Consider the following 27,460-nt stretch of genomic DNA (forward strand, 5'->3'; position numbering starts at 1 on the left):
CACTGTTGGCTTCCCTGTGCAGAGTTCCAGGCCAACTCTCCCGGGATATTCCAACCAGGCCATTCCGATCTCCTGCCCCCTCTCATGTGCTGGAGCTTCTTCTGTTTCTCCTCCTACTGGCCCATGGGCTTGGTGAGCACCTACTATGTGCCAGACACCGTGCGAGAAGCAAGGAGGATAATAATAATCGCCCAGCCCCCTACCCTTACACTAGAATTCAGAAAATAAATGTGTACACAAGGTTGCAGGGGCAGGGGGTGCTGTTAAGGGTTAAGGAGAAAATTTCAGCAGGTAAAGAATGATGGCAGAGGGGCGGGTGGGCTCCTCTATCGGGTGGTCAGTTGGGCCTCTGAGCAGACACGGCTGTGGGGAGGAGGGATTAAATCAGTTGCCAGAAGACAGGCATTTCAGACACCAAAACTGTGATGCAAAGGCCCTAGGGTAGGTGTGGGACGGTGGGATCCAGGCATGGAGTCTGGTTTGACTGGAGGAGAAGAGGGAGAGAGGGAAGTGGCAGAGGAGGGGCTTCGAGTTGGCTGAGCCTGGTCATGAAGACACCCAGGACCCACTCCCTGTCCCCTCCCAAAGCTGCTTATCCAGGAGCACTGCCTCCCTGTCACCTGTGCCATCACTGGATTCCTTTTCCCTAAGGAGTCCCTGGAAATCGCCTTCTCGCCATGCCCTTCTGCCCTTTAACATTCTGTGTCTACCTTCACTTCTGCATCTTTACGTGTCCTCTTTATTGTATTATTTTTTTCTACTCTGTAACTTTATGACTGATTTTCTATCATAAGATTCTTTACCGTGGCTGAGCTCCTGGAGCACTAGCACACCAGCGGGGCACGGCGCGGAGTGGGACAGAGCCTTGCAGATTCCGAGCTCGGACTGGGGTTGCAAGTCCCGAGTGGGAAAGCTCCTTCTCTGTGGGATTTCTGGACATGGCCATCTCCACGTGTGGATTTTCAGCTTCTGGTTCTCACCAGTCTCAGGGCTAACCCCACATACTCTATTACGAGCTGGGGGGCAGGGAGCCCACTCTTCCAGCCTCCTCGGGTAGCAGACCCTTGGGGCTCCCTGAGGCTCTCTCGACTGCCCTCAGCACTACAAGGCATGAAACCTGCCATGTCTCCGAGCATCTCCTTCCCTCCTGACCCCATCAGGGCCTCCCCGCAGCACCTGCTCTAGCGTGGGGCTGAGCAGCTCTGGGGGCTAGAAGGCTCTGAACACCCATGGTGGCCTGTGCGTGGGGTCAAGAGAGCAGAGCAGGCCCAGGAGGAGCAACATGGAGAAGCCGGGCAAACCTGGCCTCCCCAGACCTGACACCGGTAGGAACTGCCTCCCCTTCATGTGCCCCCTCAGGCCTCCTGTAGCATCTTGGAACCACCTTCTCCTTTCCCCGCTACCCCCACCCACCAAGTGTCAGGAGCTTCTAGAGGCTTGCTCCCACTATCTTCCAAATGCTTATATCTGGCCCCTGTTGTTTAATCCTTACAACCATGACCTTATTCATTCATTCAAAAAATATTCTCTGAGCACCTACAATATTTCCAGCACTTTCAAGGCAGTGGGGATACTATAATGAACAAGACCAATGTGGTCTAACATCCTAGGAGAGGCAGGTGGGTAGGGAGAGGCTTCAGATGATAAATGAGAAAGGTCAAGTTGCAACAAGTGCAATGACGTGAACAGAACAGGCCAGTGTTGTAGAGAGTGGCATGTCGTTGGACGAGCAATGACCCTGGAAGTGGCCTTTCAGCGAAGACCTGAATGACCTGAATGATGAGCCAGGGATCCAGTGTTTAGGGAGGAAAACATTCCAACAGAAGGAATAGTAAGTACAAAGGACTTCAGGTAGGAAAGGATTGGGCACCTATTACCCCCATTTACAGATGAGGAGACTGAGACTCACCCCGGTCATATAGAGAGCAAGCAGCAGAGTGGGGATTCAAACCCAGCTTCATTGCTTCTTCCCCGGGCAAGGGCCACAAGGGCAGTGACACCAATGGGTGGCCCATCCCCCTGGGCACAGCAGTCTCTCTGGAGTCAGCCCCAGCCTTCCTCCTGTCCATCCATCAGCCACACCGACCTCCTGAGTGCTCACACTGCTTCAGACCTCTTTGTATTTGTATGTGCTGTTCCTCTGCTTTCAATGCCCTCCTCTCCTCCTTGACCAATTATGACCACTCCTCCGGGACTTTGAGAGTGAGCTTGCCATCGAAGCCACTCCAAGGGAGAAATAGATGCTTCCTTCTGGACTTCCGTAGCATGTGTCTTCAATTTATTCATTTATTATTCATTCATACATTCATCAAATATGTACTGTGGGCCTACTATGTGCCCACCATTAAACCGAAATTCCAAATCTGGAGATAAGTACGACAGAGGAGAACTCCTGGGGGGCTGTGGGAGCACACAGCGGGGAATGCCACATACACCAGATCTTCCCTGGGCTGGTCACACTGTCCCAGAATTAGCTGTCTGCTTGCCAACCTCCCTGATTTGGGTATTTTAATCTCATCTGCCTCCCTAGCACCTCCCAGCACATTGCCTGACACAGAGCGGATATGCATTTGGATGCATGCATTTAGATTTGTGTACCAACAAATAAATTCTTTTTTATAGAGCACCTACTATGCGCTGGGCACTAGTCTGAGTGTTGGAAATACAATGTGAACACAACAGACCAAAATCCCTGAGTTTGTGAGGCTTAATTCGGGGCGGGGGGATAGAATGTAATGGAGTGAATGATTTATAGTCTTAATTAATTAATGGACATGCTGAGGAGAGGAAGAATGGGAGCAGGGAGTGAAGAGGCAACAGAATGTGGCAAAAGGACATGCACGACCAAAGCAGAATTCTCAGCACCCACCTCCCTACACCCACTCCCTCCCCAGCCTGCTTCTTCCTCAGAGTGGCTATCTCAATAACACACACCAATATGCATTAATTTTCTCCCCAACACCCCCAAATACCTCCACTTCTTTCCATCCCCGTTGCCACTGCTGGTCTAGGCCACCACTGTCTATTGCTGGGGGGCCCCGCCACAGCTGCCCTGGTGTCTCCCTGCCCCTGGGTTTGCTTCTCACATTCCCTGTCCCCCAAGCTCCTCTGGGTTGCTTCTTAGGCTCCAACCTCCTTTCCATGGCCTCCAGTTCTTAGCCTAAAACATTTCCCATCACTGTCTTTAGATAGGCCATACTTAGCACGTTTTTCCTAAAATGGGGCAATCATCTTTTCCCACTTGTGCATACCTTTAAACCCTGGCACATGCTGTTCCCTCAGCCTAGGATGCTCTTCCCTTTCTCAGCTCCTCTTCATCCTCTCACCCCCATCCTGGCCTAGCTAACTCTTTCTCATTCCTACATCTCAGTTTACATATCTTGTCTTCCTGGGGGGATGTCCTTCACCCCCTAGGTTGGGCTTGGTCTCCCTACTTCATAGCCCCCCAGCATCCATCACCTGACATTCTCCTCACCTCAGTGTGAGGTCGTATCTTGGGTCAAGGAACAGTGGGTAAGCCGTAGGTCGTTAAGCTTGGCTGCTAGACTAGACTCCCAGCTGTCACTCACTAACTGGGCAGCCTTAGGTCAGATACTTAAATCGTTACATGTCTTGGTTTCCTCATCTGTAAAATGGGAATCATGACCATACGTGTCCCATAGAATTATTGTGGGGTTCAGCCTAGATCAGTCTCAGGCATGTTAGCTTTTGTTATTGCTATTAACTTGTGATACAACCACACTGTGAGGCTCCTCCCATGGTCCTCCTTGATAGATGAAGAGAGGCTTCCAGGGAGGTTCAGAGACTGCTCAAGGTCAAAAATAAGGAAATGGCAGCCTTGTGCTTCAAGGCCAGGTCTGCTGCACCCAAATCCCATGTTATTTCCACTCCATCAAAGAAGGAGCTCAAAATAGGCCTGTGGCATTTCAGCTAATTTCCTCTAAGCCCTTCCCAAGTAACCAACTGCAGGCACACAAAGCTGCTCCCCTAAGAGCACCCATTCAGCAGCTGCTAAGATTGTGTGCCTGGTGGACCCAAACCATGTAACAGGGCTCACACCAAGCCAGCTCTTCCCAGGTAGCCTTGTCTGGTCTGCAGAAGGGACCTGAGGAGAGGGCTGGGTCAGTGAAGGGGAAGGGGAGCAGAACAGATGTTAGAGTGAAGGAAGCTGGGAACCAAAGGAAGCTGTGGAAGTGGGGAGATAAAGAGAGGAAGCCACATTTATGGAGTGCCTCTTGTGCGGGGCACATCACCTATCTCATACTAGCATCACTCAGCCATTGCTATCAAGCATCAGATAGGTCCCAAAGACATCACAGTGAACAAGACACATCCAAGGGCTCACGAGTTAGTGAGAGAGATGATGCATGCACAACAAAGTGCTAGAAATGGGATGGTTGACCCCTGAGCATGGTGGTGGCAGCAGCCGTGAAAAATAGGAGGTGCTAGGAACAACCCCAGAAAGGAGGAAAAGGCAGGTACTGTAAAACTGAGGCTCTAGGAAGCCAACTAGTTTGCAGTCATGCAGTTAAGCAGCAGAGGCGATCTGTGGCTCTAGGCCTGTTCTGTCTCCAGAAGTCTGCTCTGGCCACACTGACAGCCCAAAGCTGTTACACTCCCCCCCAACCCCCTTTCCTTTTTCTCAATGATTATCTAGCCAGGAGATTAATCAAAAGCCGCTAAAGCTGCAGCTACAGTCAGTGGCTAAGACGTTAGCTGCTTCTGTAGACAAACAGAAGTTTCTGAGCCTCTGTTACTGATTCCATTTGGGCAAAAGACTTAGGGGTTGGTCTGAAATGGGATGGGCGGATAAGAAGGAGGGCTCTAGCTCTAGTCTGAAGGGACTTCATGGACAGATCAGAGGCAACCAAGGTGACAAGCACAGGAGAAGGCAAGCTGCTCAGTCTTGTGTGGCTGCAGCCAAGTGTCTCTCCACTCCCCCCGAAAGGCCTAGCCCATGTAAGGAGCCTTCCTGCTTGTCTTTCACTTTTTCCTTATAGACCAGAGCCAAGAAAATCACCCACCTGAACACTGGCTGAACTTGCTAAGTTCCTTGCTCAGTGGAACAGCACATCAGCCCCTCTCCCATCCCGATTCCCATCCCCGTCCTCACAGAACAAGAAACAAAACTGGAGAAATCCTCAGTCTGCAAGTGTCTTGCTATATCCTAAAGGCACCTTAGCAGGACTTGCTGAAATTGTGCCTCTGTTCTCCAGACACCGGGACCACCTCCCGGAGCACAGGAGCACAGCAATTGCCCCTTGTAGGAGTCTTTCCCTTCTGAGAAAGGAACAGAGCATGAGAAAAGGAAGTTTTATGCAGAGTGGAGAAACAGGTCATCTTTCTATACCAAGAAGTATGTGCTGGTTATACCTGCAGACCAACTCTCAGCTAAGAGAAAAAAGTTAGGCAACATCAAAAAAAAAAAAAGGCTTTTTAATTCAGTCGTCTATTATATACTCTTTGATAATCATCAAATCACTGAGAGATTGTCAAACAAATGATCTCAAGACAAAAAAAGAGAAGGAAGTATGGAATAATTGAGCTATGCAATTAAAACATCTCTAAGCCCCAACGGACCCACCAGACTCACACCTCTCTCTAGGCTCCTCCCCGCAAAAATGAAAAACAGTGCACCTGCATCACGCCGCCTCATGTGCTCCCCACTCACTTAACTACGAAACTGATCAGAGAAAAATGTAATCAATAACAGCAGGAATCTGATGGGCTTCTTTCTCCCGGAGTCACATTAAGGAAAAGTTGCACATGTAAAAAGAAGAGGTAGCGCTGTAATTAACCCAAGATAGCATTCTGTTGAGGAAGAGAGGGGGGCTGGTTTCTGATGTGCTTCAGTGTTCACAGCAGGGAGATTTTTATCTCTTCCAATCCAGTTTATGAATGACACGGAAACTTAGAAGGATTCACATTTCACCCACTTCCCCTGCAAACATGTTCATCCCCGGGATGAAAACCATTGCCGGAGCCCCAGCCACCACTCACCCTTTCGCACCCCCCTTTCCCGTGAATAATCTTTCCAAAATGTCTGCTTGTAGAAGCAGATTCAGAATTTCACGGAGAACTACAGAGAGACACACACACACAGTGCCCTGCACACCCCCTGTGAGCCGGGGAGAGAGAGAGAGAGAGACAAAGAGACAGAGAGAGGAACCACCGAAAGGAGACGCGGCTAACGTGCCAATAAAATAAAACAAAACAAACCCCCCGAAACAGCAAAGTGAAAACACGTATAGACCGTGTTTGTAATTACCCATCCAGGCTATATTTTCACCGCTTCCAGGCAGAGAAACGGCGGGTTGAAGTTTTGTGCCATCTGACTGTGATGGGAGGGTTGTGTTTGAAGCTCTGGGCACGTAGAGATGGAATGAGAAGGAGGCTGAGCTGGAAGAAACACCAAGGGGGGGGGGGAGGGCAGGGGAGAGAGTGAGAGGGAGAGAGAGAGGGAGAGAGGGAGAGCGAGGGAGAGGGAGAGGGAGAGGGAGAGGGAGAGGGAGAGGGAGCGAGCTATCTCTAGCTACGCCTTCCTCTGAGCTCCGGGAGCCCAGCGAGCGCGCATTTTAGGGCTGGGGCGAGGGGTAACCGGAGGCAGGCAGCCCCCGCTCCGCCCCCGGCCGCGGCGGAGGGAGGAGGAGGACGGGCCCGCGCCCCCCTCCTGGCGGGCCGCCCAGCAGCCGGGGAGCGCCGGGCGGGCGGCGCAGGGAGCTGTCCAGTTCAGCACCACCCGGTAATGCAGTAGGTGGGAGCGCCTCCGCCGGGGGCCGAGCCGGCAGCGGGGGGGCGGGCGGCCCATCCTGCAGCAAGACGCCGGCTCCCTCGTTTCCAGGAGCTTTGCAGATAGGGGGAGGGAAGCCCGCCTCGATTCTCCGGGAGAAACCCCCTCCCTCCCCCACTTCGCCAACACTACCCCCGCCGCCAACAACAATAACCGCCGCCGCTGCTCGTCCTGCCGCCGCCGCCGCCGCCGTGCCTGCCCGCCCTGCCCGCCCTGCCCGCCCTGCCGCCGCCGCCGCCGCCGGGGCAGCACCATGGAAGGCGAGACCCCCGCACCTGCTCAGCTGAGATCAAGGGCTTACAGAATACTGGGAAGTCTGGTCTGAAACGAAAGCGCCCGAGACCCCCCCCCCCCCCCAACAAGGAAGAGAACTGGCGAAGCAAAGGATTTTCATGGCGCAGGCCGCAGAGCCGAGCACGAAGACCGAAGGTTGCATCCCGGCTTTTACAATCTCTAACTGTCTAGGTCCCGACCATGAGAGATTGTGTTGAGAATGCGGCTGTTCCCTGGTTCACTGTGGAAGCCATCTCCAAATTAGCTGTCACATATGGAAACTGGAGACCAGAATTTTAGGAAAAGAGATTAAGGCATCTCACTTGGGGGGGTGGGGGGTGTCTTTTTATTTTTTTTTTCCTTTTTTTTTTAAAAAAAAAATTTACTGCAACTGGAACAGTTTCTGATCTCAAAAGGCAAGCCTCTCTTCCCGTGTGATCTTTATAATTTACACTCTTTTCCGTGAGCTTTCTTACCTCCCTGTTTTTATATCTCTCCATAGTCTCTATTCACACATATATCCATTATATTAGTAGTGGAATTATTTTTATTTTTTTTTTATTTTTTATTTTTTGCTTTAGTACTCGCACCCTCACACACACTCTCCCGAGAACCAGAAGTCGGTTGGGTGTTTATATAATGAAGAATTATGGGGCTGTTTGATCGAGGTGTTCAAATGCTTTTAACCACCGTTGGTGCTTTCGCTGCCTTCAGTCTGATGACCATAGCTGTGGGAACCGACTATTGGCTCTACTCCAGAGGGGTTTGCAAGACCAAAAGTGTCAGTGAGAATGAAACCAGCAAAAAGAACGAGGAAGTTATGACCCATTCTGGATTATGGAGAACCTGCTGCCTAGAAGGTATTTGATTTCCCATCTCCTCCCCCTCTCCACCTCACCCCTCCCCTTTTCACTCCCCCTCCCCACCCTCCTCCAAATAAGTCCCCTTTACATTCCACCATTTTCTTACTTCACTCCTTCCACCACAGATCAAGGCTGGTTGGGTTAGTTTCAGAGGAAAGAAAATCAATAAGCAAAAACCATACTCAACTCTCAAGCCTCCGCCACCCTCCTTCCCCTAAACCTCTTCATTGGAATAATCTATGATATGATGAAAACAACAAGAGATTGTCTTTAAAAGTCGAATGAGCTCTGCCTGCTTTGGAATCATTAGGATTTGCCATTTGGTGTAGCATTGCCATCTACGAGGGGGGAAAATAATTGCTTCTCTCAACATTGCTCCTCTTTTCGTAATGAAGAATTCAAAAATGCTCTTCCTTTCCCCCTCCTCCTCCCCCTTACTCCCCAAAAGTCCCAGACACATCATCATCTGCAAATCTCCTTTTTAAAAAAAAAAAAAAATCTGTTGTTTCTAAGAATCCTTATTTGGTAAATCCTAATTATTCCAGGATCTCAAGCTGAGTTCAAGAGCATTTCGTAATGTCTATGAACCACACATATCTTTTGGGGCAACTGGCTGCGTGTGTGTATGTGTGTATTTTAACATTTACAAAGTCTAAAAATACATACGTCTCTCACAGGAAACAAGCCCAAGTTCTAATAAACAGCAATTCACTTGCAGGTTAGGCGGAGAACCAATTCACTTCCACGCAGAGTGACATGTCTGTTATCCAGAAGCGAGTACAGTCAGCATTGCAGCCAGCTTGAGCATCAGACATTGTGCAGGGAGGCCGGGAGGGAGGCGAGGGCTTGGGGAGCTTGCGGGGGGGGGGGGGGGGTGCAGTGGACTGGGGGTATTAGCTGTTTGCCTTGATCTTGCAGGGTCACTGAGTCATGTGTGCCTTGCATGTGCTGTGGGCCAAGGGGTCCCCACGGTGTCAAGCCTGGGAGATCAGGGTACAGATGAAGGCATGTGTTTCTGAGACACATTAATAAGCACAGAAAAAAAAAAAAAAACTCCTGCAGGTCATACAGCCTGCATTTAGCAACAGACTTGAATATGAGGGACTGCATTTGAGTGGCTCTATATATATCCATATGTGGATGTACAAGCTACAGCCACCCATCGAAAGAGGGGAACAGAGAGATACATGTTTCTGTGTGGAGAGAAAGGCTTATGTGCTTTGCTTCTGACATGAACCAATGCCGGAGGCCGTTTGAGGCAGCGCTGGGAAGCGGGGACTGCAGGATTGTTTGTTAAGCTCAACATGGGATAGTGATGCAGGGACTTGAAGCCAGGAGATGGGGGAGAAGAGAGGGAAGCGGACAGGAGAGGGAGAAACTGAGGTGGCCCCAGGGTCTAACCCAAACTGAGCAAAAGCCGCTCTTTGGGAAATGGTTATGTCTGGGAAAGAGCACCAGTTTCGTGCCCCCCTCCCAACATTCTTGGTGCAAACGGTTGAGTGATGGCTGAACATGTTTTGAATAGCTAAGTGACTTCATTGAGCGATGGTCTATTTGACGCATACTGCATTTGGTGCCCTTTCTCAATCCAAACCGCTGCCTTGAACATAGTCTGCAGAGGAGCTGTATGCTGAATACTCTATGCTCTTCCCCAGCCAGGGAATCAATATCAGGAAATTAATAGGGACTGTTTTAAACACACCCGTCCTTAAAAAATGAAAAGCCTTTCAAGCAGCTTGTCATTAACAGTGGAAAGGCTTCCATTTAATTAAACATTTATGGCAGACTGCTATTCCAAAAGAGAAGAAAAGCAAAGTGAATGAGAGTTGCTTTAGGGAAATGATCATAGTAGCAATTTGCCTTCCTTGGATTTTAGTTAGATGGATGGAGATATGTAGCCAAGAAATTAGAGGAAAGACAGAACATTATTTTAGGAGAAATATACTCAGAAATTGGTAAGTTGGTTTAAATATAGTTTGTTATCAGGGTTTTACTTGCAAATTCTCCGTACTGTGATCTTTGAAACAATTTTTGAATTCCCAGAAGGCAAGAGGGCTAGAGGTGGCTTCAAATCACTTGTGTATTTAAAAAGGCTGAAGTAGTTTTGTTTAAATTCCATCTGTTTGGTGTCTACATCCCCAAATGTGCTGCCCACCCCCTTTAACTTTTTCTCCATGCTGTACCCCCTGCCACTCCCCCCACCCCTGAATTCTCCCTCAAAGGGTTAGGATTACAACACTTTCCCAAGGGTTGTGTGATGTGCACGGGAGCTGTGGGTTTGGCCCTTCTCCCTGGCCTGGGGCCTCCGGGCAGGGAGAGGAGGGCTGGGCCAAGCTCCCTTCAGGATGCTATTCTTTTTCCACTTCTAGCCAAGGCCCCGGGCAGGAAGGGTGGGTGCTTGGGGCTCCAGTTGACCCTGGCCTTCAATTTCCAAAGCCTCTGTCCCAATGGGGCTTTGCGGGCCTGAGACCGCCTTAGGAAGTTGGGCCTTGGCCACTTAGGAAGTGGTTTAAAGATTTTAAGCCACTTATTTTCAAAGACTGCACTGGTTCCCCAAGACCATAAGAGCACTTATTTCTGAAGATTGGTGTAGATGATTCTCGTGGCGTGTTTCTGTGCTTGCTTTTTTGGAGCATTCAAAATAGGGTCAGCCTTTATGGAAATCAGGTTGTCAGTGGTTCAGTTTCCCCCAGTCTTAATGTTTTTGTGTGTGAGAAATTGGACTTTCAGAAAAGATTCCCTCATCACCTCTTTATTTTGTTTCCTGCCCATACCCAAAAAAGTTATAAACAGACTTCAAATCTCCCCCAAGCTGCTGCTGATAACTCCAGATAAAAAACAACCCTGTCTGCTTCTGACCTCTTCCACTTTCTGGTTTTCACTCGGGCTTTTTTTTTTTTTTTTTTTTTTTTTATCACCTGAGATGCTTTTTTTTTCCTGTTCACTTTTTAAAAATATTTTATTTAAATTCAATTTGCCAACATATAGTATAACACCCAGTGCTCATCATATCCAGTGCCCTTCTTAATTTCCATTCACTTCTTGATGAAAATAAAAATCAGAAAATATTTCTCTGCCTCTGTAGCTGCTTTTGAAGTGAATCAGTCTGCTGAGGAATGAGGTGGGACAGGACCACCTGTTAGGGGTTGACACACAGTGGGACACCAGAGAAACCAAGAAGCTACAACCTTTATTATTTTTCCCTCTGCAGAGTAAACAGCGGTGTCTCTGTGTGTGAACTTGAACTCCCTAGCAGACTGGGGTCCTTAGCGGGAAGGGGTGGGATAGTCTGCAGGTGGATCCTGGTGGGTGGAGCATGATAGGAGAAGTCCTTGAACTTTTCAGGAAAACTGCGCCGAGATAGCCTCTGAACAGAGAGAGGAATTGGCCCTTTCAGGGAATAGTTCAATAAAATCCACAACAGGACAGGAAAACAGCCCTTCCGAGCGCCGCGTCTCTGGGCCGCGCTGTGGCTTGCTGCTCAGGATATTAACCTCTGCTGTCACCGAAAGGAATCCTCCAGGGGCAGCAAGAAATTCACTGTGTGTTTGTTCTCTCCTGCGCCTTCCTCCCCTCTGTCTGTCGGGGGGCTCGGACTCCTCATCTCCCCCAGAGGACTTCCAGCCCTGCAGAGGAGGAGCCAACGCCTGGCGGTACAACGTGGTCTGTAGCACAAACCGCCCTCCCCCTCTCGCCCCTTCCCTTGCTGTGAAGCAGCGCAGAAATCTTCCTCTCTGGCTCCACTGGTACATTCTCTCTGCTGAATTTCTGAGCTCCTCTTCCATCCACGGCTTCTCCCGTCTTGGCTTCCACGTGCTGCTTGCTCCCGGTGGCTCTGCCGCCCGTCCTACATCCCTTCTCTCTTTGAGCAAGAAGTGTCTCGATTTTCCTGCACTGTCTTTGCCAAGTTTATGATTACCTCCCCTTGGCTTGGCCTGCGAGGTGGCGAGTGCTCCACACTGGGTTCAGCCATGGCTCTCTTGTTCCCCAGAAGGAGAGTATACATCTTTTATTTTAGGAACGCCAACAGATCCAGTGTGCAGGAGCTGAGTATGGGAGTTACTAACAGGCCGTCACGTGATGTACATATCGCTCCAGAATTCCCAAGATAATTTGACTCTTTACAGGTGCTTTGCGCACAATAGGTGCATACAAATATTTATCCGTGGATTGATTTCGAAATTCTTAAAATGATTTAAATTAATTGAAACATCATGAGGATATGTGCCAAGCGAGTAATCAAGAGAGAAAGAAGGAGGTGAGGAAGTCAGGATGGTTGGTTTGTTCTTCCTGGGGCTTCTTTTTTAAAAGAATAATAATGAGACACCGAATTCATTAATTCAATTCAGAAGGAGTCCGTCATTAGGGTTCTGCGGCTCCTAATTGGCTAGCAGAAAATTATCAGTAGACTCCGTCTCTGCAAGCAAGGAAAAAAATAACCAATTGATTTTCTCCTCTTTTCTGCTTTTAAAGTACCCCAAAGTCCAGTTGAATTGGAACAGTCACTGGAATAGACACTTCAGGTAGAGAGCGGGCATTATGGACTGTCCCCGTTTACATACCCCAGAATCTTCTATTCTCTAGCAAACCTCCCCACCCACCCAGGACGCCGAGAACAGTCCCCAAGGTCTCAGGTTCTGACCAGCAGCTTTCCATAGATCCAGACCGCACACTCTTAAGCATCCTCACCTGAGAAGGCAAACTTGAACCCTTTATGGAGGAACAAACTTGCCCACTCACACTGCCTGCTGCGCTTTACAGCTGAGCAGAACCAGGCACACAGGAGTGACGTCACATACCGAGGCCACATGGGCAGAGCCAGAACTTGAATCCAACCCCTCATTTCCACCCTGCAAGCCTCCAGAGGGCTCTCTGCACATACTGTGGCCTTGTGCTCATATTCACTGCTAGCACTGGATTTTATTCTGTGTCCCATTAAGTGTCCCCCCCACCCCCCCTGTCGAGGGTCCAGCCTGAGCCTGTCAGGAAATCTGAGCTTTGACCCACCTGACTCCCCAGCGTGCCTCTCCCTCCCGCTGCCCTGTGCCTTGCAGTTCTACCGTGATCCCCCCACTCCCATGAGGCCAAGGGAATGCGACACTGAACTTCAGGCCAGACCCAACCACGTGCCTCTTTGGGTTTGCCCTTTCATTTTCGGAAGCGTCCTTAATGTACCAAACTCTCCATTGGTTTTATGTTTGTAAGCATTTTCTCAGAAAATAGCAAATGATGGCCTCTGTAAGTCATGGAAGTTTTCGGATGAAGCTTTGGGGCATGTGGTGTGGGGGAAAGAATTTTGCAGCCACATGGGCCTGGGTTCATTCCAAGCACTGCAGCCTGTGAGATCCGGGGCAAGTTATTTAACCTCTCCAAGCCTGGTTCCCTCTCTGTGAAAAGAAAGCAAAATAGCTTTCTCACGGGGTGGTTTCTCTGACCGGCTTATTTGTGGTTGCAATCAACAACACCCCCCCCCCGCCCCGTACCCCTCTTGCAGTCTTACTCTTCTTACTCTGTCTTCTTTTTCTTTACAGAGTGCTTACCACCTTGTAGCACATGTAGTCTACTCGTGATATTTGTTGTCTGTCTCCACCCCTGGACTGTGAGCTCCATGAGGGCAGGGACTGCTGTCTGTTTTGTTCTTTGCTGTAGCCACGGCAACTAGGATGCTGCAAGATGCCTACCCTGCCTTTGCTGGGGAATGAACAAACGCGCCCTGCCTGCTGGGGGGTGGGGATTCGGAAGTAGCGGTCCCTTTACACCGTCAAAGGATTGTTCTTTCAGTGATACACAGTGATCAGTGGTGGCAAAAGATCCTTTTTTTTTTTTTTTTTTGGCATTCCAGAAAATAGTGAACTTGACATGGTGGCAGTTGGGGGGGAGGGGGGTTGAGGAGGTAGTGAAAGAGGAGAGAGGTGGGGGGAGAGAGAGAGAAGGGAGGGTGGCGTTCAACACACAAGGGACAAGAATAAAGAAAGATAACAAAAAGGAAAGTGTTTGGAGAAAAAATAAATGCCTGAGAAGGAAGTGCTGGGGGGTGAGCGTCCTCTAAATAGATCCTGGCCATGCTTTCCTGCCTCCACATCATCCAGAGCGGCTGTCACAGAGATCCTCGGGGAGAGCTTCCCGTGAGTGTTCGCTTTCAGGTCAGGGGGGAGGAGAAGATACCAGATGAATAGTGCAAGAGATTTTTAACCTGTTCAAAATTCACTGGTTCCGCTTTAGTCTCAAATATAAATATTTTGGCCAAAATACCCGTATTCAAATGATAGACGTATTTTAAGTTTCTGGGTTCGTTTGTAGGTACAGATTAGGCAATTCCTTCAACTCATTTATTTGTTAAATCTTTGGTGAAGTTCCGCAGAGCACCAGGTTGAAGTCATGATGGGAAGGGACTCCTTTCAGGGTCACCACCGTCAGTCCGGAGAGCCTACTGGCAGAGATAGGCCCCAATTCAAAGAATATATACGCACACATCTATGTAAACTATGATAAGCACTCTTAAGGGAGGTCGCACGGGGCTGTGAGTTCAGAATATTAAGGTGGTATCTAATCAGGGAAGGCTTCCCTGAGGAGGGGACACAAGAATGAATATCTGAAGGAGGAGTAGGAGTTAATTGGGTGAAGAGAGGAAGAAAGACCATTCCAGGTCAGAAGGCAGCGAGTGCAGAGATCAGTGAGGAAGAGCAAGACAAGACCTGGGTGAAGGCTGGGGTGCTGGAGTAAAGAGCTGGAGTATGTAGTGGGGGGACAGTGCTGGATGGTGTGGGGATGGGGGTGCAGAAGTAGTTAAGTCTCAAAGGTGTGGGGCCTTATGGGTCTTGTTAAAAACTTTTGCTCTTTGACTTCTGGCTTCTTGCTTATAAGCTGTGTGACCTTGGACTAGTTAATTCCATCTCTGTGCTTCTTTTGTGCCATCCTTTTAGTGGAGATGACAGTGCCTGTCCCCAGGGTCATCGTGAGGATTCGAACCCCACTCCCTCTTCTTCTAGTCGTGCTCCTCCCGTTTCCATCCCAATCTGATGGTGCTGGTCTCTTTGGCCTCCGAGCTTCCCCTGACAGCGCAAACAAGGGAGGGAACAGATCGACCCAAGTCCAATCAGCAAAATTCAAAACCTGCTCAGTGGAGGTGTTAATGGCAGGTGCCAGCCTGTGCTAACACAGGAAGGCAGTGGTGAGCAGACCCCCACCTGCCTGAGGACCATCCAGGTGAGTCCCCTCAGGGGATCCCCAAGAACAGGCATCTTGCAAAGCAGCTCTACTCCATCCATACAAGACATTTGACATAGCCTGTTGCCACCACGCCTCCCCCTCCCACAGATTCAGAGATTCCTGGCGTCTCTTACAATCAGTTAGGAGCATGGAGGATTTAAGCTGGAATTTGAATGCGGCTCAGTTAGATCCAGCAGACTTTTTGAAAATAGGGATGAAAGAGGAGAGATGTTCACTGTGCTCCCCGATGCCAAGAAATGCATGTCAACTGTTGTGGGACTGTTGCTGAGCTGCGCGGGCCTCGCGGCATCCTGGTCCCCTCTCCTGGCTCCAAAGGGCTTTCCTCTCCCAGTCCTGTCTTCCCTCGGTTCTGAGGCGCCATCAGTTATAAAGTGAATTATGTACTGAAACAGCTTTTGGGAGAGGGGAGAAGGAATTTAACGGACTCATCGATTGTAAATCACACTCTGGGTTCAGAAACCTGGGAACCTAAAATATGTGCCTTAGAACCTAAAGAAGATGGGAAGCTATCTTGCTGGCAGAGGGAAATGCAGGCAGGGTGCTGAGAGAGCCCAAGGGATGTCGCTGGCCCACAGCTGGTGCCTGTCCCGTGACTCAGGGAGCAGCAGAGGGAAGAAGATTGTGGTCCTCCCAGCACCTCTCTTGCCAAGCAAGAGGATGATACTGGATCTCTGTCTGACAGCTGTTCTCTGAGCACTAGCAGGTAGCATGTGAGAGTCCAGGACAGAGGTAAAGCCCTAGTCCCTGCCCTTGGAGAGGAGGGGACCTCCTGTCTAGCAGAGGAGACACACCAGTGAACAGACTGTGATGACAGCACAGCAGGAAACAGAGGCACAGGGGATTCTGGGAGCACAGAGACTGGGGGGGAGCGGATGCTGCGGGAGACCGGGTTCTGAAGGATGCATAGGGGTGAGCAAGTAGGGAGAGGAAGCGTCTCAGAGCAAAGGAAGGGCCAGGTGCAGAAACAGATGCCCAGGCCGCCACGCCGAGGGTCCCCCGCCCAGCTGGGAGGGAGAGCCTGGGAGGCCGTGGAGATGTGCTCCCGAAGGGCTGGAAATGGCTCACGGGGCCGTGCGGGTTTCAGCACGGGAGAACACGAGGCCCGGAGAGGCGCACGCAAGGGCAGCCAGTGGCTTGGCCATCAGTGAGCTCACTGGATGTTGAGGTTCCCGCGGGGGGCATATCAGGGCTCGGGGGGCATATCAGGGGTCGGCTGCAGCTGGTGCACGACCCTGGGAAGGGGTGAGGCGCCACGTGGAGGTTGTCGCCATAAGCAGGTGACCTCGCGGACTTGGTTGTAGTAAACAGAGAGGAGCGAGAAGACTGTAAGGAATGCACAGAACAGGTGCACCGAGGTCCTCGCTTCTCTTCTGACTTCCCCGGCAAAACCCCCCGGGGTTACAAAGATGCAGGAAGTCTCTGCTCAAGTGTTGTGTTCTCAAGGAACCTTCTTGACCACCCTCTCTAAAGAAGCCCCCGGTCCTGTCACCTTCTTTCCTTTGCCCTCTTCAGCCTTTAACATTGACTTTTCCCTTTCTAGCATTTCCTTGTCCGTGATCTGTGTCCCCTGTAACGGTGTGCTCCTGGAAGGCGGGCGCCGTGTCTGCCTTGGCACCGAGAGCGTGCTGAGGAGCCACACGTTGGACGAATGACCAAAGAAACAGCTCCTGCCCTCAAGGAGCTCCCACCGAGGGAGGGGACGGGCTTCTAAACCAAAACTCCCAGCATCTTCCCGACCAGTCTCTTCTCCTGGGCTTGGCTGGAACCACGCTGTGCGAGATGTGAGAATTGGCAGGTGTTCCCCTTGCGCCCTGCACCCTGGGAGGCTCTCTGGGGTGCCTCTGGGCCACGGCTTTGCCATAAAGCATCAGGGCTGCTGAGCTGCCGCTGCGAGCTGCTCCCTCCCGGGCAACAGTCCCCTTCTCTCTCCATCTGAGTCCTTGTTCGTTATCACCTGGCCCAGAGGCCCCGACTTAGCAGCCCCGGGCCTGCTCTGAGGAGCCGCCACTCCTTCCCCTTGATGCTTCACTCACTCTTCCCTGAACTTCCCTGACCTTGGGGTGTCTTCCAGCCGCTAACAAGAATGCCGGGGATTAAGTATGAGATCCCAGGTGCATGGTCGCCACAGCCTCGTTGTACAGAGACTCGGCACCTTGCTCGGCTACTCCATCCACCAGGCCATTTAAATCCCCCGGCGCCAGCCTCTCCCTGGCCTGGCCGGGAGACCTCTCTTTATTCCAGTCTTGCCCCATGGCTCTCCTGTTTCTGCATAAAGGATCATTCATTCCTTTCTGTCACTCCCCACTCCTCTACCTTGGTCTGCACACGTCCGATCCTTCATCCTGGAATTTTCCCTAAGGTCGGGAAACTCTTCTCTCCAGGTTTCATCCAACATATTTTGCAAAGAAGGTAACCCGGGTATCACTTCAAAACCAATAATAACTATGATAATAATAATAATAGCCAATCACTCATTGAGTGCTTCTCGTGCTAAGCACTATTTAGATGCTTTCCGGAGGTTAGCTCTTAGTTAGCCTTGACAGTTCTGAAGATGCATGCGGTGATGCCCATTATCTCCATCTTGAGAGGCTCAGAGAAGTTAGGTAACTCAGCTGAGGTCACACAGCAGAGCTGCAGAGCTGGGATTCCAGGCCGAGTCTGTCCATCCCCAAAACCTGTGCGCAGCCTTCTACAACACTAATTATATTTACACTTTTCCCCTAGCACCCCAATTTACAAATAAGTTTCTTGGAAAGGGTAAAGGCAAGCCTGAGCAGAAATTGCTGTCTGTACCTCACGCGTGAAAGTCTTTCAAAACTTTGAAGCTTAAATTCACATATGCTCCTTACACAGGGCAGAGTGGGGAAAAGTAGGGCACCACCAGTTTCTCTCATTGCTCTGAGAACAGAAGAATGCCTCAAAACGCATGGATGTCCCTCTCACTTTGGAGGGGGAAAGGGTCCCTCACCCGCACCCTCTGCCAAGATGGCCTGTTCTCAACCACATTCTGCTTGTCTCCAGGATTAGGCTAAATGGTTGCTTCCCCAGCATCCCAGCTGCCTCCCACCTCGCCGACATCCCTCTTTCCTTCTACAGCATCTACGCATGCGTCTAACTCATCTTCCGTCCTCCCGTTGCTTGTTTCCAGTTCTATTTCCACTTCTAGACCACGAGTTCCCTCACCCACTTCATCAACCAAATGCACTCAGTTGCTATGTGCCAAATGCCATGCTAGGCTCCAGGTTTAAAAAAGATGAGAAGACGCGGCCCCTGCCCTCCAGGAGCCTGTGCTCTAGTGGGGGACGTAGGGACCCCAGCAAGCACACTCAGTCGGGGTGGGGACCTTGCCCCAGGAAGAGGTGTGAGAGGGCCTCACAAAGTTTCTGGTATTGCTCAGAGAGGAGGGAGGCGAGGGTATTAGTACCGAGGGACAAGATCAGTCCCACATTGTGGAGGGACCGCTCTGCTGTGCAAAGAGACCAGAGAGGAGAATGTCAAGAAGGGAATGACATGGTCAAACTCACACTTTGGGAGCATGGTTCGGGACCCAGGGCAGGGGACTGACCCTGGACAATCCATTAGACCTGGAGACTGTTGTTGTGTTGAATAAGGTGTGACAGTGAGTGACCTCACCTGAGTCGGGGGGCAAACAGGAGAAATTTGCAGAAAAAAGATGTGGACCAGGCTCAGCCCAGGTCGCTCAGTGGTTTAGCACCGCCTTCAGCCAAGGGCCTGATCCTGGAGACCCAGGATCAAGTCGCACGTCAGGCTCCCTGCATGGAGCCTGCTTCTCCCTCTGCCTGTGTCTCTGCCTGTGTGTGTGTGTGTGTGTGTGTGTATGTGTGTGTGTGTGATGAATAAATAAATAAAATCTTTAAAAAGAAAGAAGAAGATGGGGACCTTTCATCTTGGGTAGAGTGATTCCATACCTGTGTCCCCTGGGCCTTGCTCAGTGCCGGGCATGTAGAAGGAGCTCAGTCAGTGTTTGTTGAAGGAAGGAAGGAAGGAAGGAAGGAAGGAAGGAAGGAAGGAAGGAAGGAAGGAAGGAAGGAAGGAAGGAAAGAATATAGAAAAAGACAAAGAACATAGCTTTGCATCTAGAGATTAGGCTATTTAACCTCAGATTTTCTCCAGCACCATCATAATCAAGGGTATTCCAGCCAGGCCTAGAGCCCATGTCAGCTCTGGCATTTGACAGCCTGGGTTCAAATCCCAATCCTATCACTTATCAGCTAGGTGAACTTGGACAAGGAATGTTACCTCTCTGACTCAATTTTCTCATGTATAAATGGGAAAAGTTGTATCTCACTCATGAGTTGGTTCTGAAATTTTAGTAAGATGCTCCATGTAAAGTGTTCGGCAACATGCTAGTACATAGTAAGTGCTCTCTAAAGGCCAGCTGCCTTACGTATCCATCAAGTGGCTATTATAGATTACGCTTTCTGACCTAGCATTTGCAAATGGTGACCTGCAAGTGAGTTGTGTTTATCCCTCAAATCTCCCACAAATGAAGAACTTTCCTACAAAAATCCCTATTTGGGGCTTCTCTTGGAAAAAACAATCAGGCTTTCGTAACCCCAGGCCCCTTTTCTGTTTGGCCACCATTGGCAGGGACTGGGTGGGCAGTAGGTGTTCCTTCAGGTGTGGCAGGGGCACTGCAGTTCCCCCCAAACCTCCTGGGCTCCCAAGTGTCCTCCCTGGCTGCTCCGCCTCGAATGCCAAGCTCCTCTAATGCCAATGGCAAATTATAGGCGGAGCCTTTGTCTTCTGATGGCCCAAAATGCTGAAAATGTAAGCAAAACAAGAGAGCAGCCCAGGCAGGGCAGAGCCAAGGGAGTGAACCAAGCCGAGCCTCCGTAAATAAATACATGAAGAGCCAACGTTCCCGGCAGTGCCTGCCGATGAGATTCGAGTTTCGGGTGGAAGGCAGGCCTCACGGCCCCCTTCTACAAAGCATCTCTGCGGTAACTTGATGCTTTTAAAGAGAGGTCTCGCCCATTTTATGCCACCCCCATAGCTTCTCTTTCAGAGGTTGACATTTTCTGACCTTGACCCCAGTTCGGGAAGTGCACCCTGTTGTGCAGACCACGTGGTGTGCTTTATTCAATAACTAAATGGCAGGCGCCAGGGAGACAGCCCACATTGTCGGCCTGGCTGAGGAGGGGGTGTGTTGCTGGAGCACCCGGGGCACAGGGGATTCTCTTACTTTCCCTTGTTGCCTCAGAAAGCTTCAGAGAGGAGAGAGACATTTCCAGAGTCTTCAGTGGGGGGCGGGAGACACCTGGCAATTGCTCAGAATTGGTAGGACGTGAACGTAAAGACATGCAGTTTGATCTGGGAGACTGGTCAACTGTGATCCCGTTGGACATGTGTTGGATGTCTGGTACGCCAGGCTCTGTGCTAATTCATGGGGCTCAGAAACCAGTCAGCTCCCGGGGAAGGGGGCCTGCCCCAATCACCCCTGCTGACTTCCCCCAGCCTCTCCTTCCTATTTCATTTTCTGCATCATGCTTCCTACTCTCTGAATTTGTCTAGAGTGTGTATTATTTCTCTTCTAACCAGAATAAAAACTCTGGGAGACCAGGGTCCTTGTCTGTCCTGTTTACTGCCATAACCCCAGGACTAAGATCAGCGTCTAGCACATATTAGGTACTTAGTAAATGTTTGCCGGATGATAGAAGACATGCCCCTGCTCTGAAAGAGTTCGGGGCCTAGAAGAAGAGACAGACACATACGAGAGCATCACCAATGAGGTCAGGCACTGATAAAGGTGTGGGGAAGGGGTGGGACAAGGCAGCAACCCTATTTGGGGAGGTCAGGAAAGGGGTTTTCAGGAAATGCCTCCACAGAGGGTTTTGAAGCATGAATAAGAGTTTGCCAAGTAGATCGGAAGAAAAAGGCCCAAAGATGGACAGGACACCACCTGAAGCTGCCCCTATGATGGGAGGGGAGCCAAGGAAAGAGCAGAGAGCTTGTTCTAGAGCAACATTTTCAAACTGTGATGTAAACACTAACCACCTTGTGTGTGGGGGGTACTGATGCAAAGGTCCAAGTAGGGGCTGTTTCTAGCTCCCAGGCAAGGCTGATGTCACAGGTCTACAGGCCACACTTTGAGAAGCAAGGTTTTGGAGCATGGCCGGAATATATGGATCCAAATCCTACCTCTGCCACCAGCCAACTGGGCCTGTTTTCTCACCTCTAAAATGAAGATAACGATCTTCCTCCAAAGCACTACCTAAATTCAGAGCGCCTGAATTTGGTAAAGCCATTAGCTCAGTCCCGGGCACTTCCTTTTTTTTTTTTTTTTTTTTTTAAGATTTTATTTATTTATTCATGAGAGACACACAGAGAGAGGCAGAGACACAGGCAGAGAGAGAAGCAGGCTCCCCACAGGGAGCCCATGTGGGACTCGATCCAGGACTTGAGCAAAAGGCAGACACTCAACCACTGTGCTACCCAGGCATCCCATGGGCACTTCCAATCAGGATGCTTCAGCTAATGTTATTTATGGTTAAAGGTGGTGCCCACAGGTGTGACAGGAATGGATGGTTTTCCCTAAGAGCTGATGGTGTTTGAAGATCTCCTGTGTGTTGGGCCGTGTCCTCAGGACCACATGCGTGTCACCTTGCTTAGGCCACAACAGTGCTCTATAGTGTGGGGGTTATGATTCTTAGCTTCCCAGGGGGAACCAGAGGGAGTGTATTAGTTTCCTATGGCTGCTGTAACAAATCAGCACAAGCTTAATGGCTTAAAATAACACCAGCTTACCACCTTGCAGTTCTGGAGGTCAGGAGTCTGAAATTGGTCTCACTGGGTTAAAGTCAAGGTGTCAATGGGGCTGCGTTCCTTCTGGAGGCTCTAGGGGTGACTCTGTTCCCTGGCCTTTTCCTGCTGCTAGAGGCTGTCCACGTTCTATTGGGGCAGAAAGGCTTCCTCCATCTTCGAAGCCAGCAAGTTCCAGGCAGAGTCCTTCTCTGTTGCATCCCTCTGACTCTGATGCTCCTGCCTCCCTCTTCCACATTTAAGGACCCTCGTGATTACATTGGGTCTGCCTGGATAATCCAGGATAATCTCCCCTCTCTTAAGATCAACCAATTAGCAACCTTGATTCCCCCTTGCCACGCAATGTAACATATTCACGGGTTACAGGAGCTGGGATGTGGGCATCTTCAGGAGGCCATTATCCTGCCCAGTATGAGAAGTGAGTGTTTAAAGATCCCCTAATGTTACAACTTCAGAATGGTACTCGTGGAAGGGATTTCAGAGCTTGTATCAGGAAGGATTCGATTTGACAAGTAACAGAAACATAAAACTAGCAGAAGCTGAAATAAGACAAAAGTTTAGCCTCTCGTAAGGAAACCAGTCTGGAGACAGGTAGTACAAGTGTGGTCTAGAGGCACCACAAACAGGTTAGCAATGCAGGTGCCCACCAGCTCCCTGCTCCACCATCCCTGTGGTGTGGCCTCCAACCTCACAGTCCATAATGGCTGCCAGCGCTCCAGCCACTTCTCATTCCAGGCATCAAGGCATAGAATAGTACAAAGAGACCCGGGCAGAGGGCACCTATCACATGGTTCTTAAGGAAGTTTCCTAAAAGACATCACACAACCTTTTTGCTTTGGTCTCATTGGCTAAAAGTGTGTCACTGGCTAAAAGTGTGTCACCTGACCATACATTTACTATAAGGAAGTCTGAAAAATGTAATCTTTATTCCAGGTTGAGGGAAAGTATCTAGCAGTGTATCCAGGGAGTCCATTGGGTCCAGACCCTCACCTTGTGATCAAAGAACTTGAGGCCCAGAGAGGAAAGAGACCACCTCTGCCATGGAGCCCATCAGCGACAGAGCTGGGACTAGGACCTGTACGTTCCTGCTCCATCCCAGCATTTAGTGCAGGCCCCACACCTAGCACATAGTAGGAGCTCAGTAATGCTTGTGGGGCCAAAGGGATCTTGCCATCCCACAACACCAAGCAATTCCCCCGGGACCATACGCTCTGCCTCTCTGGGCAGGGCCGCCTGTGCTCCTGGACCTCTATCCGATTGCTCCCGCTTAAGCCTCTGCACACCCTTGGGTGAGCTCCGGGCTTCTCGGCCAGTCCTACGAAGTCACACGGGGTGGGGTGAGGGCAATAGGATCTGGCAAGACAGAGCCTCAGGGAGCGCTGAGGAACAGAGGGACGGGGCATCTGCTCGGAGACGGGGCTTTAGGTCCAGGCGGGGTAGTGGCAGGAAGCTGCCTGGCGTCCCGCAGTGGCCGTGTTTACACCGACACAGGTGGACACAGGTGGAGCGCAGGGCCGAAAGCTGAGTAAAGCCCGGAGCCAGGCGGCAACCCTCTCCGGCTTCCCACGGGCCAGACCGCGAATGCCAGAGGTTTGCTGCTCTGACCGCGTCAGGTGTGCGCAAGGATGCTTCATGCTTTGCCAGGCTTCTCTGTCTTCAAGCCTCCATCTCCTCAAGCAGGCGGGAAGACGGGGGTGCTGTCCGATGTGCCTCTGTGCCCCATTGCCCCCCGGGGGGGTTGCCTGGCACATGACATGCACTTGGTCAATAAGTGGGGGCCTGACCCATCCATCAGAACGAAATAGCCAAGCCAGCGTCAGGCACATAGTTGGCTCTTCAGCAAATCATTTGAAGGAAAAAAGGGAGATAAGGAGGGAAGGAACGGAAGGATGGAAAGACAGACGCAGGAAGGGAGGGATCAGCTGGTCTGAGTCTCGGCCCGCCACGGAAGCAGCAGCTCAGGAACAGGCCGCTCTCCCGCCTCAGCCCTGCAATAGCAGATGCCCTCCCCCGGGACCTAGCTCCCAGGAGGACAGAATAACCTGGCCCAGAGTCTGTTTCAAAGGGCCTCCCATCCAGCTGAGAACACGGTGCCTCTCGGGCTTCCCAGGGGCCCGTGGCCACGGTACCTGACACCGGGGTGACAAGGACATGGCCAGAGGCAGAACAGGTGGGGTGGCGAAGCATGCCAGGGAAGAGTAGCTCCGGGGAAGGGAAGCCGCCCCCCGAGCCTCCGCATCTAAGACTTAAAAAGGGAGAGCCTGGGAGAGCGGGACTGAGGAACAAATGGGAAGCAGAAGCTCTGAGAAATGAGGTTGGTGTTGGGGGGAGCGCGTGCAAAGGATGGGCACAGGCCGCTGCTCGGATGGAGGGAAGACGCCGGGCATGGGGGCCATCCCCACTCGGAGCAGATGGAACAGGGGAGCCAGAGGGTCCATGACAGTTGGTTGGAGGGAAGAGAAGCAGCAGCAGAATGAGGAGAGAGGCCCGGGGACACACACACCCCCTTCGAGCCCCGAAATCCCTGTGGAAGGAGAACTCACTGAGACCCAGAGAGTGCAGAGACCAACCAGGCAGGGGTGGAATGTTCGTGGATGAGGGATAAAGCCGCAAAGCCTGTGGCCAGGATTTGAGCTAAAATTACAGGCCAGGCAACAGGACCGCACCCCAGAGCAACCTGGGACCATAGATTTTCCCTAGAACCCAACCACATCCTGCCCTAGTTTCTTCCCTGGTTGATGAAGCAGCGCGGTCCAGCAGAAAGAGTGCTCGCTGCTCGGGCATCAGCCAGGCGTGGGTTTGAGTCCCGACCAGCCCAGCAACCTCGGGGAGGGGAGTTATTCTTTGCCGTCTCTTGTCTGCCACAGAACACAGGAATAATTATGCCTACCCTGCAGCGGTCTAGCAAACTTAAAATAATCCCTATAGAGACGCCTGGGTGGCTCAGTGGCTGAGCATCTGCCTTTGGCTCAGGGCATGATCCTGGGGTCCTGGGATCGAGTCCCACATCGGGATCCCCACAGAGAGCCTGTTTCTCCCTCTGCCTGTGTCTCTGCCTCTCTCTGTGTGTCTCTCATGAATAAATAAATAAAATCCTAAAAAAAAAAAAAAACACCTCAATTCCTACAGAGAGCAGCGGCTCAAAAGATCATTGATATTGTAAATCAAGATTTCCCACTCTTCAGCCACTTGGGTACCACCTTCATTATGTTTGCCATATCCAGGTACCACCTACATTGTTATTAATTGAACACTTATCTTTAACTGGTCCTGTTTTAGCCTCATCCTAAGTGATAATAGCCAAGGAATCACTGGCTTAATGTGCCAGTTAAAATTTTAACACACTAAAAATACTGCACTTAAATCTGTTGAAGTGTTCATCCCTATACCAACTAAATTCATCTCAGATACCACAACAGCCCATCATTCACTTTGCAAAAGCACCATTCTGGCTTATAAACCATCCATCAGGTTTGAAAAAGTTGGAGAGACTGGTGTCCCTTCATCCCCACTCCTCATCGGCTTTTTTCTTTCGTGATAGAGGGACACTGGGATGGAGAGCAAAGAGGTCAGAGGCCAATCCACAAAAATTGCTTGGACCCCAAGAGCCTTTCTATGGCATTGGGAACACTCAGCTCCTCGTTAAAATTGGACCCATTCTTACATCCAATGATGTGGACTAGAGCCCAGAGCCTATCGCCCTTGCTGACAGAGGACTTTCCCTCTGTTTTCCTGTAGGGTCTTCAGGAGATGCCCCCTTCCAAGACCACCTGAGTGAGAGGAATTAGCTCTTTCCTCTGCATCTACTGGAAGTGAAGGGATTTCTTTCTCCACCCTAGAGGCTCTCAGACATTGAGGGATTTGCCCCCAGTGTGAAGAGGCGCTTAGAGATTTCTCAGAAACAATTGTCCTTCCGGGGTGAGGCCAGCCTTGTAGAAATAGTAATGACTGTCTTGCATGACAGTAACAGCAGAAAGGATTTGGAGGGATATAGGACAGGTATGGAATAATGTGGGTTAGGACTCCAGGTGTTGGGTCAGAGCAGAGGAACACAGGATATGTCCTTCCCTACCTTTGGTCCTGACTCAACCACTTAGTTTCACAGGCTCATCTGTAGAGCGTGCTCTTGAAATCGTAGTGTTGAACTTCACCCCGAGCGTGTTTATCCTGAAGATCCAGCACTGTCTTGTTACAGCCTAGACTGCTGAGAAGAGACAGTTATTTCTTAAACAGTTGAACAAATCAACACGTTATTAAAGGTATAAACTAATTGCTGGGTATTAATGTGGGGGCCTGGATATAAATCACCATCTATGTGGCCACAAACAGAGAGACTGGGAAAGACAGGATGTATCAAAGAAAGAATCGAGAGCAGCGTGCTTTCGCTTTGGAGGGGCCTGAGCTGTCGTGAACTAGTTGGCTCTAAGAGCCCCCTTTGGGATGGCAGGCGTGGGGGAAGTAAGCGTTCTCGCAATGAAGCTGATGGGATTTTAATAGCCAGACAGATGGCCTGAGAAAAAAAGGAAGATTTTTTTTTTTCAAATGAGGGAAAACACTTCCATAGCTTCCCTTCAATTAAAACAAAGTGAGAGCCCTCCGTGTCGGGAAGATTTATCACCATTATTAGTATTGTCAGTTTGGAGGTCTTCTTTTTAATAATTGCATGATTAAGCATCAATAATAAAGTAGGGTAGTATTTTCCAACAAATTAGAGGGTGTAGCTGTCCACTGACTTTCAATGCAATTATTATCACTTTGGCTTCATTTGATTTCACAATTTAATAATGATCCCAAATAATTGTGTTGTTGCTCTCCTTATTTATACAATCAAACATTTATTGCTTATTGGATTTTTTTAGTGGCCATCCTTCCAGCAACTACAGTTTCTGCACAAGCTACCAGTGAGCAGCCAGCGTTTCTCAAGGTCTTGTGTCACAAAGTCTAGGAAGAGGAGGAAATGCAAAGTAAAGGAGGTCTTCAAAAAGAAAGCGAGGCTAGAGAGGGAAGGAAGAGAAGAAAGCATCTACTGAGCACGCCCCCTGCCCCCCACCAGGTGTTAAGTGCTTTTATTGTATCCTCAGAACAACACGCAGCATCTGTGTTAGGGTCCCTGTGTAGCAAGGAGGAGACTAAGGAGCTGAGAGGTTAATTCGCCCAAAGAGGCATAGCTAACAGGTACAGAGGTGGGAGTCAGGTTCACGGCTCCCTCTTCAGCCTCCAGCAGGGGGCTTCCCGCCCTGTAGCTCCTTCTCCAGGCATCACCATGCTGTGAGAACCATCCCTGTCCGTGGAGATGGGTTGTCTCAGAGCCTTCCTGCAGTGAGTAAAAAGGCAGCAAATTCACAGGGGCATCCTGCCTCCCTGGTCTGCCGATGTTACACTTCCCTAATTCAATGATCAGATTCTCCTAATGGCTGAGCATTGTAAAGATAAGCTGACGGTAGAAGGAGAGCTGATCCCCAAGAGCATGCAGCCGAGGCATCCTTTAGCTGTACCAGAAATGGACACCACAGAGAGAGGA

The 27,460-nt window shown here is 50.4% G+C and overlaps 1 protein-coding gene and 1 long non-coding RNA gene across 2 annotated transcripts in view; one reads left to right on the top strand and one right to left on the bottom strand.

Moving 5' to 3' along the window:
• The window catches only part of LOC140642903 (uncharacterized), a 29,785-nt gene extending 22,809 nt beyond the window's left edge, over positions 1–6,976 (bottom strand). The window contains exon 1 of the long non-coding RNA XR_012039278.1: positions 6,269–6,976. This is a non-coding gene — a long non-coding RNA (uncharacterized lncRNA). The remainder of the gene's footprint in view (positions 1–6,268) is intronic.
• Positions 6,545–27,460, top strand: part of CACNG2 (calcium voltage-gated channel auxiliary subunit gamma 2) — a 113,824-nt gene continuing 92,908 nt past the window's right edge. The window contains exon 1 of the mRNA XM_072844102.1: positions 6,545–7,923. Within this exon, the coding sequence (XP_072700203.1) occupies positions 7,713–7,923 (211 nt within the window). The 5' untranslated portion in view covers positions 6,545–7,712. The remainder of the gene's footprint in view (positions 7,924–27,460) is intronic.

The sequence above is a fragment of the Canis lupus genome, chromosome 11 (genome assembly GCF_048164855.1).
Source record: "Canis lupus baileyi chromosome 11, mCanLup2.hap1, whole genome shotgun sequence".
In the NCBI taxonomy this organism is placed as follows: domain Eukaryota; kingdom Metazoa; phylum Chordata; class Mammalia; order Carnivora; family Canidae; genus Canis; species Canis lupus.